General features: G+C 45.8%; 1 protein-coding gene across 1 annotated transcript; it reads right to left on the reverse strand.

Moving 5' to 3' along the window:
- Nucleotides 1-6352: 6352 nt before the first annotated feature.
- LOC124660518 (polyadenylate-binding protein-interacting protein 9-like) lies at nucleotides 6353-10462 on the reverse strand. Its single transcript, XM_047198338.1, has 10 exons — nucleotides 10142-10462; nucleotides 9077-9214; nucleotides 8950-8994; nucleotides 8515-8587; nucleotides 8326-8438; nucleotides 8178-8237; nucleotides 7974-8021; nucleotides 7794-7862; nucleotides 6826-6887; nucleotides 6353-6730 (listed from the first exon to the last, which is right to left on the reverse strand). The coding sequence occupies exons 1-10, from the start codon at nucleotides 10436-10438 to the stop codon at nucleotides 6673-6675; spliced, it is 963 nt and encodes a 320-aa protein (XP_047054294.1). The 5' UTR covers nucleotides 10439-10462; the 3' UTR covers nucleotides 6353-6672.
- Nucleotides 10463-20665: the final 10203 nt, after the last annotated feature.

The following is a 20665-nucleotide window of genomic DNA, read 5'->3' on the forward strand; positions in this document are numbered from 1 at the left end:
TAGTCAGCCACAAGCCCCAGAGTACAACATAGGAAACTACATTGAAATGCATGTTTTTTTTTTGTTACAAAGCCATTTAGTAGCAATTAATGGATTCAAAATTGGACACATGCACATCAAAAACCTCTTCAACCAAATCCCAAAGGGCTCTAGAAACAATACATTCAAATATGAGATGTTGCACAATTTCAAATTTAGTGCACATTTCACATTCCATAGGTTTTGGAATTCCTCTAGCTCTAAGGTTATCTCTAGTCATAATCTTTGTATGGAAGAAGAGCCAGAGGAAAACTTGAATCCTAGGTGGAATCTTGAGTTTCCAAACGGACAGGAAGATAAACAGGGGTAATCCCTCTAAAATTGATCACATCATATAAGGAACTAGATGAATAAACTCCAGAGGAATTGTATTGCCAGATAAGTTGATCCTCTTCATTGGAGAAGAGGAAATGGATCTAGCCACTTCCATCAATTCATGCCACTGAATCATCATATCTTCAGTGAAAGTCCAAAAATTTCCCCTAATCTCATGGCCATCCCAAATTTCAAAAATGGTTTTATTTTGTTGGTTAGAAACAAAATATAAGTCCAAAATTGGGTAGCTAAAGGAGAATTCCCAAACCATATGTCCTCCCAAAACGTTATGGATTTGCCACTACCAACTTGCCATTTGTATCCAATTTTTACTGCTTTTGATGCCCACATAATTCCGTTCCTGAAGGTGGAAGGTTGGAGATCATGGCATGACAATATATTTGGGTTTGTTGTGTTGTATTTAGCATCTAAGACTTTTCTCCATTGTGCTCCCTCACTCTGGATGTTTGATCGAAGATCCAATTAAGCAGATGTTTAAATCTTGTAAGTTGGAAATCCCCAAACCTCAAAAATCCTTTTTCATGCAGATGGAAGGCCAATTAGCTAGGTGAATCTTATGATTGCCATCCCTCATCATTCCACATGAAGTTAGCCATATGTGTATCTATTATATGCAAAGCCCATTTTGGAAATTTGAAAAGGGAAAGCAAATAAATAGGAATACTAGCTAAACAAGCTTGTATAAGAATTCTTTTGGCAGCTGAGGATAAGACTTTCCTTCTCCACCCAGTGATTCCTTTGAGAATATTTTCTATAAGAGGTTGCAGGTCCTCTCTCCTAAGTATATCTTAATGCAGAGGGATTCCCAAATATTTGACAAGGAATTTACCCATGACACACTGGAATATGTCAAGAAAAGGTTGGGTTTCTACAACATCCATATTAATGGGGATAAGCTCAGTTTTATGGAAATTTATTCCCATCCCAGAAATCTGTTCAAAACAAGTAAGGATCCACCTCTCAAGTTCAGAGCAACCCTAGGATCATTTTTCAGGAACAGTAAAGTATCATCAGCATACTATAAGCCGACTACATCCCCTGGAAGGAAGTATGGCAGAGCCCACTAATTAAATTTCCTTCAGGAGTATACATGTTTCAGATTTAATATCAAGAGCATCATATTCTAACATCAGCTCTTTTTCTGTTTTCTAGCTGCAGCCTTAAAATTACCGCTCCAACCTTTTGCAAGTCTTCTAAACATCCTAATTGTTGCTTGCCAAACGTCTACTATGTTATTATTATTAACCTCTAGAGCCCAGTCTTTTATAACCAGCTCTCTGAACTCAGGGATAGCCACCCACCACTTTTCACATTAAAAACCTCCCTTCTTACGAATTCTAGTTTCACCAGAATCCCAAACAAGGGCAGTATGATCACTACCTGATCTAGACAAAGCTCTAGCACTAGCTAAAGGGAATTTTTCATCAAAGGATGTAGTACAAAAAATTCTATATATGTTGTTTCCACATGATAGGATTTTCTTGATTGTTCCCTCAAGTATAACTTCTACCAGAGACACCTATTTCTATTAGAGCCCACGTCTCTATCCCGGCATTGAATTTGTCTGCCCATCTAAAATCTACATTACCATTATTTTTATCTTCTGATAAATCTTACTAAATGAAAGTCTCCACCAATAAGTGCAGGTCCCTCCCAGTTAAGAAAAAGCTCATGGAGTTCAGAGATAAAATCTTGCTTTTTCTCCTCATAGGAAGAACCATAAACATTAGTAATTCTAGATATAAAATCATTTCTCCTATTTTTAACTACAACACTAACAGAAAAGGTTTTGATCTCCCAGGATAAAACCTCCAGGAGATCAGCATTAACCCCTACTAGAATACCTCCATCAGTGCCTATAGCTAGCAGGTGATTCCAAACAAAGTTCCTATTCCCTAGCAACTGTTTTAGGAAAGAATTAGTAAATTCTTCCTTTTTAATTAGTTTCTTGAAAACCAATGTAATCTAAATTCGAAGGCACTAGATTTTCATCAATGAATAATTTCCTACTAGGAGCAGAAATACTCCTACTATTCCAGAAACCACATATCATGGATAAGACATCTTGGGGTGCTTGCCCCGAGATTTTCTAATCACATCTATCCATCCCTCAGCAAGTTCTTCATGTTGATCCGGCCTTATCCGACAAGGAATCAACTCTAGGGGAAGAACATGCTGAGTACATGCTATCATTATCATCACTAATATTAACACCAACTATTTTGGCAACATTATCTAATTCATCATATTGTAAAACATTGAAAGGATTACTAGACATTATACCTTTCATCCTGGGTATTTCCAGATTGTTGTTTTTCTTCATTTCTTGTGCGTTTTTCCATAATGTTCTTGGATCTGTCAATCTTGCTACTCTGTTTGACAGGTTGCACAGGTCTCCATTTGGATTTCTTCTTAGCAGGCACATTTGTCTCTTGCACCGGAATCTTGGAGGAAATCTCAATATCTGGCATAATATTATCAGCCAGCTTAAAATCTTCTTCAATCATCTAGTTGATGTTCTTCTTAAGCATTTTCTCACTGTACCAAAACTTCTTCACTTCCTCATTCACAGTGGCAGATGATGGGGTTTCGTCCCATACAAAAGCACCATTGGTGTCTACCAAGCCTTTTTGTACCAGCAACTGGAAGACAGCAGAAGCCTTTGCACCCTCACGAGAGCAATCATCACCAAGAGGGAGATCCACACTTTGATCTTTCTAAATATATTGATCACTTGCTGAAGCTTGAGTAACATTACCAAGAGAGAAAGATTGTGATCTGGTAGGAGGGCCATTAGTTCCTCCATTGTCTTGGCCACCTTGGTTACTTCCCTTATTATCCTTCTTTCCTTGATCTTCTAACTCATCCCTAGCAAATCATCACTATCATCACCGGTTGGAACACACCTTTCCAGAGTGACCCAAGGTGAAACAAGTTACCATGGTAACCAAACAATCTGACAGATTGTATCTTGGAAGGATTCCTAGAGTTCACCTTCACTCTGGGCATTGTTCCTAAACACACTAAGAATGTGTACTCATCGTCGTCTCTTTTAGAGATTCTTCCTCGTCATATGAAGATTAAGAGCATTTTCAGTCGCGTCCCTCAAAAAACGTCTGCCAAGATGATTTGGGACGCATTTGGGAACCGCGCGGGACAAAAAAGACAAAAAAAAATATATATACAAAAAAGAGGTCCTTTATAGCCGTGTCCCTCAAACAGCGTCCGGATGCATGCATTTTAATAGAGGGGATCATCGCATGTGGGAAAAGTAGGTGATAGAAAGTGTGGGAAAAGAGAATGACGTGACTAGGGGCTGCATGCATGCATGCGCACGCTGTTTTTGTATCCGACATTCCCGATAAGGGCTCTATACACACATAGTCTCTACCGGAAAAGCCGGACACAAAATGAAGCGCTATTTAGTTAGTTTTAAAGAACGCAAGTGAAACGTGTTTTCTTTTTTTTTTGTCCGCTTCACCCAAACACGCTAACAGTGAGCTCGTGCAAACAAAATCCTGTAACACTCTGCGATTGTCCTGTTAAAAGAGAACAAAAGAATTCGATTACTGGCAGCGGGCAGCTGCGGTTTGCAGTTAACAACATCTCGTACAGTTGGTTCTCAAAAAAAAAAAAAAAACATCTCGTACAGTTGACAACATACAGATACAGGTAACTGCCCTCTTTCGAAACAAAACCGTCGCGCCATTTCCATCTTGCGGCGCCAACTTCCTCCCGTCCCCTCTTGCCATTGCCAAGCGATCGAGCACGCCGCCATGGGCCGCGCCTCCAAAGACCTCTCATCCTCCGGCGGCGGCACGCCGGTCCGCCGCCAGCATCTCGGCGGCCGCCTCCGACTCCGCCGCCGCCGTCAACGCTCCCCCACCCCGTCCTCGCCCGACCGAACCGCCTCCTCCCAAGAACGCACTCCTTCCTACTCCGAGGCATCCGTCTCCGCGCCACCATCCTACGTCCCCGCCCCAGACACCCCCACCGGCTCCTACGTCGCCGTCGCCCCTCTCCCGGTCTTCCGCGGCGACCCCGGCGAGTGCCCCGCCGCCCACCTCGCCCGCTTCGACCGCGTCTGCCGCGCCAACAAGGCCACCTCCACGGCCGACGCCGCCCGCATCTTCCCGGCCTCCCTCGACGCCGACGCCGCGCTCTGGTACGACCTCACCACCCCCGCCACCTCCGCCTCGCCCCCGCAGTGGCGCGCCGTCCGCGCGGCCTTCCTCGACTTCTTCCGCGCGCCGGGCGCCGCCGACCGCGCGCGCGCCGAGCTCATGTCGCTGAGGCAGCGGCCCGGCGAGGCCGTCAACCGGTACCACCTCCGCATGCAGGGCATCCTGCGCCGCTTCCCGGACGGCGGCGCGGAGGTGCCCGACGCGTTCCTCACGTCCGCGTTCGTGCACGGCCTGCGCGCCGAGTTCCAGGACTGGGTGGCGCCGCAGCGGCCGGAGGCGCTGCACGACGCCGTGGCGCTGGCGCTCAGCTGGGAGCGCGCCGAGAGCCTGCGGGAGGCGCGGCACGCGGCGATGGCGGCGGCGGCCGGCAACGGCGTCAGCAGGTGCGGCTTCTGCGGCGCGGAGGGGCACGAGGAGCCGGGCTGCGAGGTGCGGAAGAGGATGATGGAGCTGTGGCTCAGGAGCAGCGGCAGCAGCAATGCGAGGGGAGGCGCCATGGCGGGAAAGGTCATGGTGGATGCCGAGGAGGGAGGCGGCAGCGCCAGGCTCGGGCGGCTCGAGAGCGCGGTGAGCACGCGCTCGGCGCAGTGCCAGTGCCGCAAGCATCAGTGCGGGAAGAAGGCGGCGCCGGCGAGCGAGGTCGCTGGAGGCGACCAAGTGAATGGCGCGGCCACCCCACCCGTGGACAAGTGAACTGAAGTTGTTCCTCTTTGCAGTCTGTACCCTGTAGCCTGTACTGTGTATAGCTAACTGTCCTACACTAATGGCACGTTGTATATGTAGATCATATCACGCTATGCAATATATGGAAAAACTGAAATGTACTTTGCGAGATGATCCCTTTTATCTGATCTATCCGATGTACATGCAGTGGAGAACTGGAGATGATAATAGACATGAACCGGTACGTGCGAAGGAACCCAGGAGGCGGCGGAAAGAAGCCACAAAACCCATCTAGGGTTCCGTCCTCGCCAGCGATACCGCCGGTCCCCTCCGCCTCTGGTGGCCTTGAAGCCTTGGAGGTGTGGCGGACCAACCTCGCCGGCGGGGAGTTTCGGTTCTAATTTAGTTTGCTTTTCAGTCTCTTTTTTGGGATGGTGAGGCGGTGGCTACCTCCTGAAGTCAAAATAAGGTCCTCTCCGTCCTATCCTCGCTCCGGTGGTGCATCTAGCGCTGACGGAGGACACGTGGAGTTGTGTGCCCGTCGGATCTCCGGTCGGTTTTCGTGTTTATTGGTGCGGTTTCAAGCTTCCGATCTACGGTTGTCATCATTGGTGATGGTTGCTACTCTAGTGCGCTGGTCCTTTTGGATCTTAGTACGACGACTTCCGTCTGTCTACTACAACAAGCTCTACTACGACAAGCTTTGCCTGACTCCGGCGATGGAGGGGCGAGGACAGCGGCGCGCCTTCGGCTCGTGCTAGTGTTTGTAGTCGTTGCTAGGTGGTCCGAGTACCAATTTATAATTTTATTTACTTTCTGGATTATTTGTACTACTATTGATGATTATTAATAGATCGGTGGATTTCTCGAAAAAAAAAGAGAACTGGAGATGATGAACTTCACTCCCTGTCAAGGAAAAGTCTCTGTTCAGGTTCTTGCCTGATTTCTGTGTACATGGTTACATGGCCAACACTATCAAGCACGACATATACAGCCTTATGTTTCATGCAGGAGCATAGCTCACCGTGTGCACGAGCTTCGGAACAACAGGGCAATCGAAAGCTGCCAAAGCTCTAAGTTTCAAAAATAGCAGGTCAGGAACGAAAACTATAACGATGACATTCATTAAGTAAAGGCGTTCAATTATCATCCGTTTTAATTGACAGCCACTGAGATAACAAGAAAAAAAGGTTTAAGCACACAGAAGTTACTCTGATGGCAGGTTTTCTAACGATAGTTACATCCATCACAGATTTGTCTGCGGGATGCCGACTCTCAAGGGTCTGATTTAGCCAGTCCCTTCCAACAGTTTCACGAAAGGGACTATAGAAAGAAATTGCTCCTCAGTTGTAAGGATTGTAAGGAAAAGCTCATAGTTTCACTGGGTCGCGGAAGCTATAGGTGATGGTTAAGCAGCCTTCCCGTCAACAATCCAGAGTAACTGAAGCAGTCAGTTAGACACCACGCGACTGAAGCGTGGCTTCACCGGGGTCTTGGAAGGGCTAACCCTGAACCATAATGCAAAGTTGCCAACATTAGCAAATACACACGTAGCTGAATTTCAGGTAGGGAACATAAATGGATAGGATTCAGAGGGTCTTGCCTGACTGGCAGTGTGCCTAAAATCATCCCACTGCAATTCAGAGCCAGGATAGCGCCCTCAGCCTGTAATTGGGAGAGTTTAACAGGAGAAATGACTGTCAAAAGCCGAATATTGAAATGGCCTTTCAAGATGATGGCAAGAGATGCCACTTAATAGGGTGAGAATGCAGTAATGCACCATACTATACTAAGAAGAAAGAAAAACAAGGGAGAATGAAAGATTGGAAATTAGAACATGCTTCCATATTTTAAGCATACTATTCACAAGCATGCAAATATAACTGAATCCTACATGTGTATGCTGTTGTGCAAGTGTTTTGTGGCGAAGGCACATTATTCTAAATCAATTCTAACTCAAGGGAACTTGAGGCCACGATGGAGTTATGTCATCACAATAAGCCTCAGGAAAGTTTGCTCCCTGGTTCTGGATAAACTACTTTTAAATGACGAAATAATCATGGCCAAGGTTCACTTGCTTATAAACTCAATACTGGCAACATAGAATAGACATTTCGTGGTCAGTCTAAGGAAAATAGTGTTCAGGATAGCATCTTGGTTGACACTCTAAGAGGAAGCAATGGAGTGTGAATGGGTTGGAAGTTGGAACAATGACTTGTTAAGTTGTTACTCCCTCTGTCCATTAATTGATGTCTAAAGGTTCGTCTAAATTTAGATGTATCTATGCACTAAAGAGTGTCTAGATACATTCGAATTTAGACAAAACTTTCGACATCAAAAAATGGACAGAGGTAGTATTAGTTTGTCCTCTGAGTAGCTGAATACAAATGCCAAAATATAGGCTATTCTCAGGACAAGCAAAAATGAACAAACTAACAGAGACTTGGCCATGCACTTGGTTAACAAGTATCGCAGCTAGTAATTTCATGTAATAGGATAATAGCTAATAAGGTAGTATGAGATCATTCAATTAAATCAGGAGTAAGTGTTTATGGAGAGATTAATTCTTACATTGACAAACTCAACAAAGGCAATCCTTGTTGAATGTACATTGTCGCCTAGAAGTCTCAAACGGGAGACCTGCAAAGATATATTTTAGCAGGCAGTGATTAAACAACAAAAACGTTAAGAAGGTGGAATACTTATTTAAAATCTATGCGACAGGATGATTGGATCGGCGCAATAGCTTACCTCACCACAAAGTTCTTCAAAGAAACTTTTTACATCTACTTGAGTAACCTGCAGACGAAACAAGTAAAATGTACCATAAAGCATCTGATATGATTGCCTTAACTCGATTCTCGAGTAGCTCAAAGACAAATTAAGGACCTTAATATAAAGAAACTACGATAAAACAAATGAACAAGCGAAATAAAGACAACAAAGGATTGGTACCGTCTTATCTATATTTGTACAGTAAACCGTTCGTATCACCATTTCCTTCTCATCCTCCGTCTATGGGCCAGGAATAACAGGCTAGTGTTATTAGCATTGTGGATTAGTACAATATGTGCGGCAGAGGATGGAATATAAAACAACTTACAGTTGGAAGAAATCTTGGATTCACAGGTAAGATAGCTGTCTTTGAAGGCAAGACTCTAACAGGGTAGAACCCAAGCATTGTGCCACCGAGGCTAAGTGCAGCTCTAGCACCCTCTATATGAAATGTAACATGTATCAAACCATCAATTGACTGCTGTAAAACATAACTGAACATGTAAATATAGAATACCTTCACCAGAAAACTCGATGAATGCAAATCTCAGAACAGAGTGGGGATCACCACAGATTCTGCAGTCGATAACCTTCAGGACAGAAAAAATAGTTTCACAGATTTGCCAATCTCCAGCAACAGTGCAGCACAGTAGATAATACAGTAGAAAAATACTCTATAATGTAGTCTCATGTAATTTTTCTGTAACACTGCTCCGCTCCTTTGATTTTGATAACCAAAGAAGATACACATAATCAACAGAACATAAGATAGAGAAACCATGGTGGTGGAATAAAATTATAAATAGGAAGTAACAACAATAACTAACATCAACCAAGTAGTACAATTTGAAGTTGATCTGCGAGAGCAGTTAAATAGACTAACATCTATTTATAGCACTTTCTTGTTTCTAATATCAGTACAACTCAATCATTCAAGTTAAATTTAACTTACTTGGCCACAGTTAGCAAAGATATCAGCAAGTCTTTCCTCCGTCACCTAACAGATGGTCAACACCATTAGATCTAACAGGCACTCAAGAGTATAGCTATGCATGCTAAAACATTCATCAATTACTCACTGTATGATCGAGTTCGGAGACATAAACTGTTCGCCGGATGCTCTCCTCCCTGTCTGCATGCCTCCCCCTGCCGTTTGTCCTCCTCCTTCCATGGTTGAAGTATCCATTTCTCCTCTCATTATCTACAAAATTCCTCCTCTGGGGGAAAGAAACACACTTATCACTTCTTATTCCTGCTTGTATTTCTTTTTTCCTTTCCAACTGAATAATACTACTATCCAATCTTAACTATTGCAAGCAGCTCATCTGGAGAAGAATCACACTACTGAACCATGAAAAAGACAACTCGTATGGAAAAGAATCACACTAATGAACCATGAAAATACTTGTCTGGAATTTTGATATCTGAAAAATGAACACTCTCATTATCAGAACGAAAATGAGTCCACATACCAAATTATGTTTTCTCTCTTCTAAACTGAATTGCTAGATCTGTGATTCATAGATTACATAACTACAGGAAGGTGTCAGAGTGGATCGGAGAACTACTCGACCACAGTTACAGACAAGTGATATGATCCATTTTAATTTGGACTTTACATCGATCTGAATTCTGAAGTGAAATGGTATGCTTAGATATGATAATAGTTTTATAGAGTCAGTTCCTGGTACTGCAGAACCGTGTATTCGTCTACAAAAACAGAGAAATTAGCAACATGAGCTCACAGCAAGCTGACATGAACTGGGACATTTCACTGCCCATGATGACAGACCAAATCAAGAGGATCTAAAACCTACAGTATTAATAAACACACGGACGATCTAGGCAGAGGGAGCAAATCCTACAGAGAGATTCGCACATGGTGCACTAGTGGTGATTTTGGGGTGGCATGATAATATAGAAAGGCAGGGGAACCTTCAAAAGACGAAACAGGGGAGGGAAGCCTTTCGCCAAAGAACGCCAACTACCGCACCACGCAAACCACCAACCGATAACGCAATCCAACACAAAATTAGAAAAACATATCCGATCTTCAAGCAACAACCGGTGCAGAAAAAGGTAGTAATCAAATCCGCAGCACCGATCCGGGCCGATACCAACCAAAAGAGTGTGCGGAATTTTACCATGCGCTGCTGCTGGTTCCCAATGTATCCGGCGGTGTCGGCGCCGGCGGGGTACGCGCCGATCCCGCCATTCCCGACGGAGCCGTAGTAGAAGACGGGCGCGTCCGCCGACAGCGCCTTCCTGGGCGTGGCCGCCGCCGAGGAGGGGACGAACTCCTTGGCGGCCGGGTTGAGCTTGGACAGCAGGTCCACCAGCTTCTGCACGTCCTGGTGGTACTCCGCCTCCTTGGCCGCGGCCGCCGCCGCCGCGGACGCCGCCTGCGCGGCCGCGGGCGAGCCCTCCGCCACCGCCGCCATCCGCACCTCGATGCACTGCAAGAACGGCGAGGCCGCCACCGGCCCTGGTCAAATCGCGCGGCGGATCGGCGGGAGGCGAGGCCGTCCTCTGGGCTCGGGAAGCAGGAGGAGGGAGGAGGAGGAGGGGGAAGGTACCTGGCAGTGTGGTGCGCTCGAGCTGTCGCTAATGGCGTCGATTAGTCGCGGGTGGGTTTTGCTTTTACGAGGTTTTTGGCGATTTCCGGCGTGGAAAATATATGCTGCCAAAACCACCGAGAAGAAACGGACGGCACGGCATGGTTCCTGCCTGCGTGGACGCGGTCCATGCGCCGGCCCGTCCAACATACCTTTTTTTTTTTTTTTTTGCATGGCCGTCCAACATACCTTGACACGGTGCACCGACATGGTCCTATGGTTAATGTGATTGATTACATGCTACGTATACGCTAAAGTACATTTGGGTAACTGTAAACTTTCCATGGGAGCTTGGGTACAAAAAACATTAGAGCCAGTAACTTGCCATAATGCATTGCTCATGTCATGGGGTTGAATATTAACTTGGAAGTATGTGAGTAAGGAGAGAAGGGAAAATACTTTTTTTTAATGTGAGAAGGGGAAATACTTGATGGATATACTCTTCCTTATATATTTTCGGTTTTGCTAGAAATCAGGCCCCTAATTGTTATTAAGTCGAAGTTGATTTCTAGCCATTTGATTTGTCTCGTGATCCGTGCTAATATAAGTGGGTAATTGCCCACGAGTTGCAACTCATATTTTCTCAGTTGCATATAGGTTGCAACTGATATTTTGCCAGTTGCGCATTCGTTGCAAATGATATTTTCGCAGTTGCGCGTATGTTGCTACTTGTTTTTTCCCTGTTGCGCACAGGCTGCAATTGATATTTTCTCAATTGCGTACTACTTGCAACTGATATATATTTTCTCAATTGCGCATAAGTTGCAACTAACATTTTCTCAGTTATATTGTTTCAAAAAATTATTTTCCCAGTCATATATGTGATAATATTTTCTAAGTTAGGCAGGTATGCAAATTGAATAGCTAAGAAATCAACTTAGACTTAATAAAAATCAGTCGCATGATATCTAGGCACTCCCTATATTTTTCTTCTTTCCTCCGTTCATAAAAGATGTCTTAGATTTGTCTAAATTTAGACAAATCCAAATCTAGGACATCCTTCTATGGATATAGTACTAAATACTTTTATCTTCTACCTGAAACGCTAACTTTAGGGAAAAAGTTGTTTATACGGAGTAACAACAATAGAAAATAAAAAATGTACCAAAGAGATCTCATACCAAATAATACCGGAGAACAACAGATTGTTTTGCTTCAATCAAGAGTTCTTACAAATAAAAAAAACTTAATAAGGTCGACGGCCCTAAGAGCATCTCCAGTCGGGTCCCCCAAAGCGTCTCAAAGCAATTTGGGGCGCCCCGGACAAAAAACGGTTCCAGCCGCGTCCCCCAAAGCCCAATTTTGTCCGGCGCGCCCCGATACGGTGTCCGGCGCCCCGAGCCCGTCCTCGCCTCACAGGGGATGCACCGGGGACGCCGGACACACCGAAAAGCGAGGCGGGGAGTGGCGGGGCCGATGACATAGGCATCCCAAATGGGCCTGCCAAAGATAGTACCCGGGGTTTAATGAAGGCCCACTACCCGAAGAATAAGAAGGTTCGAGAGCCCAAGATATATTAAGGAAAGTAGAATTGTAATAGGAAGTGTTGTTTGTAATCGGTCGGGATGAGTTAGAAACCGTCCCGGACTACGTAACTTGTACAAAACGAAACCCTCGGCTCCACCTCTTATATAAAGGGGGAGTCGAGGGACGAGGAGATCATAAAATCATTGTTCACAAACCCTAGTTTTCGTAATCGTCGAGTACTTTTCGTACTGAAACCTTCGAGATCTACTTGCCCTCTACTTCTAACTAAACCCTAGCCTATAACTCGTAGGCATTGACAAGTTAATACCTTGTCAATTGGCGCCGATCGTGGGAATTAGAGGCGTAAGGATCCGATCTCGATGGCACGTTCAAGATCTTCGACATCGTCAACCGGAAGCAACACTATGGATCGAGGTAAACAGATCGCTGCTGGTCTTGTTGATTTTGTTCCTCACCCACCCTCCCGTTTGGATGCATATGCGTATCTGGCGGAGCCCATGGAGATGACGTTCGGGAGGTTTCACTTTCGCGTCGAGAAGGAAGGATCGTATCGTGTCGAAATTCCGATTTCGTCGGGATCGTCGGCGGTCGATTCCGATTTTTCAAGCTATGCATCGTCAACCGAGTCGAGAAGAAGAAACTTCGGCAACACGTTACGTCGGCACCGAGCAAGAGAGAAACTCGCCAAGATCTTCGGCGACACATCGTTTGAGTCATCTGCGGACTCATATATAAGCGATGGCTCAAGCGATGTCGACGATTACGACTTCATCGACAAATCTATCACAGTGGGCAAGGTCTTCATCAATCTCAGCAAAGATGTCACCAAACCCAACATAGATCTGAGTACAAAATATCATCAGATTTATGCTATCGAAAATCAAGAGGAAACATCCGAGGCTTTCGACGATTTGGGTAATCCCTATGTTGATCCCTCAGATCTAAGGAGAGGTATGGGCACTAAATATGTCGGGCCCACACCACGTGTCAGAGTGCAACTTCCGCAAGCAGCCTGGGATAGAGCTGCAAAAGCTTTAGATGGTTCGGAGCCAATGACGACAACGGCTATGGCTCAAGAACTGCAAGCTTATCAATATAGGCTCGCACGAGCTGCCAGAGAAATAGAAAAACGAGACGGCTGAGTTGAACGAGGAGAAAGGAGGCGACCTACGCATCCGGCGGGGAGAAGGGCGGATCTAAGTCGACAATCTAGAGTTTCGGATGATAGCCATAGGGAGGCTCGGAACAGAGGAAGATCAAGGTTACAACACATACCCGAAGCAGAAAGAGAGCACTTAGTTCAAAACCTCGACATGTCCTTTATGTCGATAGATACAAGAGGAAACATTATCCCTAAGACACCGAAGGCTGGGTACATGGCGACACAAGCTTATATCCTCGCATCTAGGCCACCCCCGGGAGATCCAAGGGAAACATTATACAATATGGCGTTAGCGAGGGTTGGAGCTATGGGGACGGCGTTTGTATCAACGCCTCCCGAAGGAACGGCAAGGCAAAATAGTCCACGACCTGCGGCGACAACGGCGGCAGTCCATGAAGGACCAAGTGGAGCGAGAGACACAGGAGCACAAGCAAGGGTCGATAGAGCAAGGCAAAGCAGAAGGGATCATCGGCAATCCCCGGAGCTTAACGACGAGGACATGTGCGGCCTGCCATGCTTCACTAGGAGAGTACGAAAAACTCGAGTCCCTTCGGGATTTAAGTTGCCTGATCACTTCAAAAAATTCGACGGCTTGCAAGATCCAGAGGATTGGCTAGTTGATTACCTCGAGACGGTGAAGTTAACTGGAGGGACTAGGGCAACAGCCATGCAAAGTATTCAAGTGCACTTAAGTGGAGCCGCACGATCTTGGATCAAAAAGCTTCCTCCAGGATCTATCGACGGTTGGGAAAGTTTCGAGGACGTATTCGTCAAGAACTTCGGATCTACGTGCAAAAAACCTGCGTCGTTAGAAGAGGCTGAGAGCATGTCGACAAAAGCCGGACGAGTCAATGAGAAAATATATACAAAGATGGAACATCATCAAAAACTCGGCGAGAAAATATATCGACGAGAGAGCAATAGATGCGTTTGTCGCAGGAATTAGACGTGGAGATTTCGTCGAGGACTTGGGAAGAACAAATCCAAAGACAGTATCTGCGTTAATGGAGATAGCAAATAGATGGGCGGATGGAGAGGATGCTGTCCACAACAAACGGCACAGGTCGCCAGAGGAGGACCGTGGTCGAAATTATCAATCGAGGCGTCGATTTCCTCGACGATGCCGGATTATGACGGACCAGGGCAAATCTCGGCAGGATTTCGGGCAAACGCAGGAGGAAACAATAGAGATGATTATCAAAGAAGCAGTGAGCAGCGAAGCGATAATAGGGACGACTCCCGCAACAGACAAAATAGTGGGCCAAGGTTTCCAAGACCTTTCGTATCCCCCGAAGAAATGCTGAACGGACCATGTCAGATGCATTTTTTCTCGACGACAATGGGAAAAGACGGTCGGGGCACTGCGAGAAGGCTGTCGAAATTTTCGGGCAATGTTCGGGTATGCGAAAACGCTCACGCTCGAGTAGCACGAGAGAAACCCTCGGGAGCCCGGGAGCGAAGTTCACCTACCACCACCTCCCGCGATTACGGACGACAATCGGCATCGGCTCGAGAATAGCGGCGGCGCCTCCACCACCACCTTATGTCGATCCTAACTCAAACGGAGCGGTGTCGATGATTCGAAGGGAAGGCCGTCCAACGGAACTCAAAAAATAATCTCGAGACAGGTGTTCATGGCGAGAGAAAATGCCTCCACCAACGGTTGAGTACCTCAATTGGTCGGGGCAAGACATCGGCTTCACCATAGCGGATCATCCGCGAGCAAGTTCCTCGACCGGGGCAGTCAGCACTTATTCTGCCAGCAGTTATTGCGGGATTTGACGTTTCTCGAGTATTCATAGATGGTGGCAGCAGCTTAAACCTTATGTATGCAGATACATTGAGGAAGATGAACATATCCTTAGCAAATTTGAAGCCAACAGACACAAGGTTCCACGGCATCACACCGGAGAAACCAAGTTACCCATTGGGGAAGATCAACCTCGACGTTCAGTTTGGAACCCGAGAAAATTATAGAATCGAGAAATTGGAGTTTGAAGTCGTGGATTTTCCATCGCGGTATCACGCTTTGTTGGGACGACCAGCATATGCTAGATTTATGGCGAGTACCACACTATACATACCTGTTGTGGAGATTGCCCGGACCAAAGGGACCAATCACGAGTCAAAGGAAGCTTCGCCTTAGGCGATAAGTGCGACAAGGATTTTCATCGGTTATCGAAACTTTCGGGATGCAAGCTGAGTATTTGGCGTCGAAAAGCATGACCGATTACGACGTACTTGCCGGACGTTGGAAGGCCAAATAAAGAATCAACTTTCAATACGAGAGAAAAATTCTAAGGAGGTGCGGATTCACCCGACGGACCCGAAAAAGACGACATCTATCGCAAACAACATGGATATCGCATAGGAAAGCGCGCTCGTCGAGTTCCTCCGTGAGAACTGGAAAATCTTCGCATGGTGTCCAGCTGACATGCCAGGAGTACCCGGGGAACTTGCCGAGCACCACCTAAATTTGGATCCATCGAGCGAGACCAATCAAACAACCTTTGCGGCGTTTTTCGGAACCAAACCGCAAAGCTATCGTTGTCGGAAATCAATCGACTACAAGAAGCTGGTTTTATCAAAGAGATATTCACGAAGCCACATGGGTAGCAAATCCTGTGATGGTGCCAAAGAAAAACACTAAGGTCCTTCGCATGTGCGTCGACTTTACGTGTCTCAATAAACATTGTCCAAAGGATCACTTTCCCCTCCCGAGGATCGATCAAATTATCGACTCCACGGCTGGATGCGAACGTCTTTCCTTCTGGACGCGTATTCTGGTTATAACCAGATCAGGTTGAAAGAAGAAGATGAAGTAAAGACCGCGTTCATTACACCTTATGGCGTATTTTGTTACAGAACAATGCCCTTTGGTCTAAAAAACGCGGGAGCAACATATCAAAGGATGATGCAGAAGTGTTTGGCGACACAGATTGGGAAAAACGTGCAAGTATACATCGACGACGTCGTCATAACATCAAAAGAGGGGACAACGCTGATCGAGGACCTCAAGGAAACGTTCGACAACCTCAACAAATTCTGCCTGAAGTTGAACCCGACGAAGTGTTCCTTTGGCGTCCCAGCAGGAGAACTCTTGGGGTTTTTAGTCTCAGCAAGAGGGATTGAAGCAAATCCCGATAAAATACAAGCTATTGTAACAATGAGAAAGCCAACAAAGTTGAAAGAGATACAACAGACTAGCTGGACGAGTCGCGGCTTTGAGCAGATTCGTCGCCGAGGCTAGGAGAAAAGCGTTACCATTCTATGCTTTGATAAAGCAAGGAGACAAATTCCGGTGGAACGAAGAAGCCGACGAGCCTTCGAAGATTTGAAGCGCAAAATCTCGACACCACCAATTTTCGTGGCGCCGAAGGAAAAGGAACCTCTCTCGCTATACAACGCAGCCACGCCCCAAGTGGTAAGCTCGGTGCTAGTTGTCGAAAGAGAAGAAGAAGGAAAACTCCACGGAGTACAGAGGCCAGTATACTTCGTCAGCGAAGTTTTATCACCGTCAAAACAAAGGTACCCTCAGTACCAAAAGCTAGCATATGGAGTATTCACAACAGCACGAAAATTGCGTCACTATTTTTCGGCACACCCGATCATAGTGGTCAATGAGGCTCCTCTGTCAAATATCTTGAACAATCCGGAAGCTACGGGTCGTGTCTCCCTTTGGGGAATAGAACTTTCCCCTCGGGACATCACGTATGAAAAAAGAAAAGCAATTAAGTCGCAAGTTCTGCCGGACTTCATCGCGAGTGGATGGAGCTGCAAAACACAGGACCCCCGGACTTGTCGAGAACCCGGACCATGAATTTCGACGGGTCCAAGAGAGTAGAAGGAGCTGGCGCAGGAGTAGTACTTATATCACCTGAAGGCGACAAATTGAAGTATATCCTTCGGATGACGTTCCCTAACGCATCTAACAATGAAGCAGAATATGAAGCCCTCATACACGGGATGAAGATGGCGAAAGCATGCGGTGCAACTCGACTGAAAATCTTTGGCGACTCACAATTGGTGGCCCAGCAAGTTATGAACCAATGTGATGCGATCAATGATAGCATGGTAGCATACAAGGAGGTGTACAATGAACTCGAGAAGCTATTTGATGGATGCGAGGTAAACCACATCGGTAGATTGAGCAACGATGAAGCCGACGTCCTCGCAAACATCGGGTCGCGAGTGCCTCCCGATCCCGCCGAGAGTGTTTTGGGAAGAAATATCGGAGAGATCTACAAAGCCGAAAAAGGTGCGAGAAAAAAGAAAAAACTTCGACACCCCTCACGAAACCACGGAGGATGAAGAGGAACAAGAGCTTGTGATGATGGTACGGGTTCCTTGGATGCAAGCATATGTATCATACATCCTCAGGAAAGAAATACCCGACGATCCAGTTGAAGCAAGGCGAGTAATTCGACGGTCTAAAGCTTTCACGGTGATCAAAGGAGAACTGTACAAACGAAGTATTTCAGGCGTTCTGCAAAGGTGTGTAACACCCGAAGAAGGAAGAGTAATTCTGAAGGATGCACACGAAGGAATATGCGGCCACCACGCGAGTAGTCGAGCCATCGCAGCCAAGGTTTTTCGGGCAGGATTCTCTTGGTTGACAGCAATCGAGGACGCCAAAGAAATAGTAAGGACTTGCGATGCATGTCAAAGGTTCGCCGCAAAACCTCACTCTCCAGCAGCAGAACTAGCACCAATACCATTGTCGTGGCCCTTTGCACAATGGGGACTCGATATGGTGGGAAAGTTACACAAATCATGGCCAGGCGGAAAGGAATACATGCTAGTAGTCTGTCGACAAATTTACAAAGTGGATAGAAGCGAAGCCGATAAATTCGCCAGATGGAGCATCCGCAGTAAAATTCATAAAAGGCCTCGTCTTCAGATTTGGAGTGCCTCATAGCATCGTCACGGACAATGGCAGTAACTTTACATCCCACGAATTCAAAGATTACTGCAAAGAAGTGGGTATCAAGCTGCACTTTGCGTCAGTTGCACATCCTCAAACCAACGGGCAGGTCGAGAAAGCCAATGGCATCATCTGCAATGGCATCAAGAAACGCCTGTTGGGACCATTAGAAAAAGCTCGACATACCTGGCCTGAAGAATTACCAAGTGTGTTGTGGAGCATCCGAACAACACCAAATACAGCGACACAAGAAACCCCGTTTTTCCGGTCCATGGCGCGGAGGCAGTACTACCAATAGAAATAGAGCACGACTCCCCTAGAGTCACAGCGTATAATGAAGAAGCTTCAAGGACAGCATTGGAAGACGACGTAGACGCACTCGACGAAGCTCGAGACGAAGTATTATCAAGGGTCGCCAAATACCAACAGGACTTGAAGAATTACCACAGTCGACGTTTGCGGCCAAGATCCTTTCAAGTGGGAGACTTAGTCCTTCGGCTCACGCAAAAAAGTCATGAAAAACTCGAGTCACCATGGCTTGGTCCCTATATTATCACGGAAGTGATCGGCGGAGGAGCATACAGGATAAAGGACAAGAAGACGGGGGTGGAGGAGCAAAACCCCCGGAACGTGGCGCAACTCGGGCGGTTCTACGCCTAGAGCTAAAATATAGTCCTTGTAAAACTTCAATGTCTTGAAACGCCCACGAGTTTTCAGACGCACTCTTTTCCTTTTTCGGGGCACCGAGTGGGGCCGGGAAAGGTTTTTAATGAGGCGGGCTCGTGGTGCTGCAATATAATAAAGATAGTGGAGATATACTTCTTATTCACGCTCGGGGGCTCAACGCCTAAGTCTCAAAATACATACAATATAGATTCACTGAAATATTTCGCCTTGGTACATTAATACCTCGCCAAATATAAAAATCGGAAGCCAGCAATCATAAATATAGTGTACACGTCAAAAATCTTAAGTGCTCTGGTCTAAGAACCTCGCAATAAAAATATAGAACTTCGACATCAAAGATACTCGAAGATTGGCAATCCATCCAAGGGAAAAACAAGGATGTCTTATTACAACAGAAAGATAAACCTTCAAGGTGGAAAAAATAGTACAACCTTTGCCCAGTTAGGCTCGGGGGCTTCAACAATATAGAGGGCTTCGGCAATATACAATAAATTCCTTCGGAAATAAAAAAAGAGAAATCAAAAAAGAGTGAGATACAAGGTTTCCAATATAGTACAAATCAGTTAAATCCCAAGATACTATCTACGGACAAGTCTCTGGTTGTTTTATGTTCAGCATAAGAACCCTTGATAAAGAACTCTGAGTCCATCCGAAGAAGCTCATCTATCATCGATTCCGCCACGGGAGCCACCATATCATCGATTGAGTCAATATCATTCTTCCGCCGCGTCTTCTTAGCCAAACAATCAGCAACAATCTTCGTCAGGTCTAACTTTGGATGACAGATGTTTATCATAATCATGGCGAATCTCGCTCCAGCAGAGAGTTGAGCACGCACAAAGTTATGAATACGGGGAGCATCTCTGAATACCTCTAATAATTCAGGAAGAGTTTTGGGAACCTCATTTCGAGGAAACAAATTCCTATAGACAAGGGTTAATGTCGTCGTGCAAAAATTGAGAAATTCGCGCACTTGGCAAGCACGGTCTTGGAACCTAACAATTTGTTGGGTTCGTTCAGGAGTGGCCCAGAACAAACAGCCATGGTTAAGGGAGAGATTGACAAGAAGATTTGTTCTCTCGTTCACTCTTTGATCTTCGGCAGCAGCATCAAGAACCGAGCCTATTAAGCACCAAGGCAAAAAAAATTGAAGAAGGGCACAGCAAAATAAAGAGAAGACATCACGAGATCGCAAAAACTTACCTAACATATCTGTGCTAGCTTCCAGCATTAGCTCAAGCATACTATTTTCTCGGGTCGTGGCTCCCTTTGCTTCTAATACAGCAGCATCCTTAGCAGCCGTAGCTTCTTTGGCTTGTTGAAGAGCAAGTTTTTCTCGTTCAGATGCTTTCCGAGATTGTTCCATCATGGCCAAAGTTTGTTTCTTCATAGATTGAAGTTGTTGTCGAAGTTCTTGCAAATCTTCCGACAAATGTCTGCTTGACGAACTTTCGAGGAGATTATGGTCGACTAGTACTTTCTTCGAAAAGGAAGATGCAGGTGAAGCAACGGCAGAACAGGGAGTGGTCGAGTAATTATCAAATATTAACTGGAAAAGAAAGGCCCAGGATCAATGATAAGCACGAAGAGGAATTTCATTACTTTCTAGAAAATTTACACGGACATTACAAAAGAAGTTCTCCAGAGGGACTAACAGAGTAATTGTCGCCAAGGCTAAAAGGGCGACAAGAGCAAAAGAAACAGAGAGAAAAAACAAGGAGGCATGCAACTAGACCTCCGGCCTCGATGAGCTAGGAGTCGAAGCTGGCTTGATCCCGAGATATGCCAAGAT

This window comes from Lolium rigidum, chromosome 6 (genome assembly GCF_022539505.1).
Source record: "Lolium rigidum isolate FL_2022 chromosome 6, APGP_CSIRO_Lrig_0.1, whole genome shotgun sequence".
In the NCBI taxonomy this organism is placed as follows: domain Eukaryota; kingdom Viridiplantae; phylum Streptophyta; class Magnoliopsida; order Poales; family Poaceae; genus Lolium; species Lolium rigidum.

Coding starts and splice junctions, on each gene's coding strand:
- LOC124660518 (XM_047198338.1), bottom strand. CDS start 10,438: ATGGCGGCGGTGGCGGAGGGCTCGCCCGCGGCCGCGCAGGCGGCGTCC. Junction 8,439..8,514: donor CATCGAGTTTTCTGGTGAAG/GTATTCTATATT, acceptor CATTTCATATAG/AGGGTGCTAGAGCTGCACTT. Junction 6,888..7,793: donor CCTTTGTTGAGTTTGTCAAT/GTAAGAATTAAT, acceptor TCCCAATTACAG/GCTGAGGGCGCTATCCTGGC.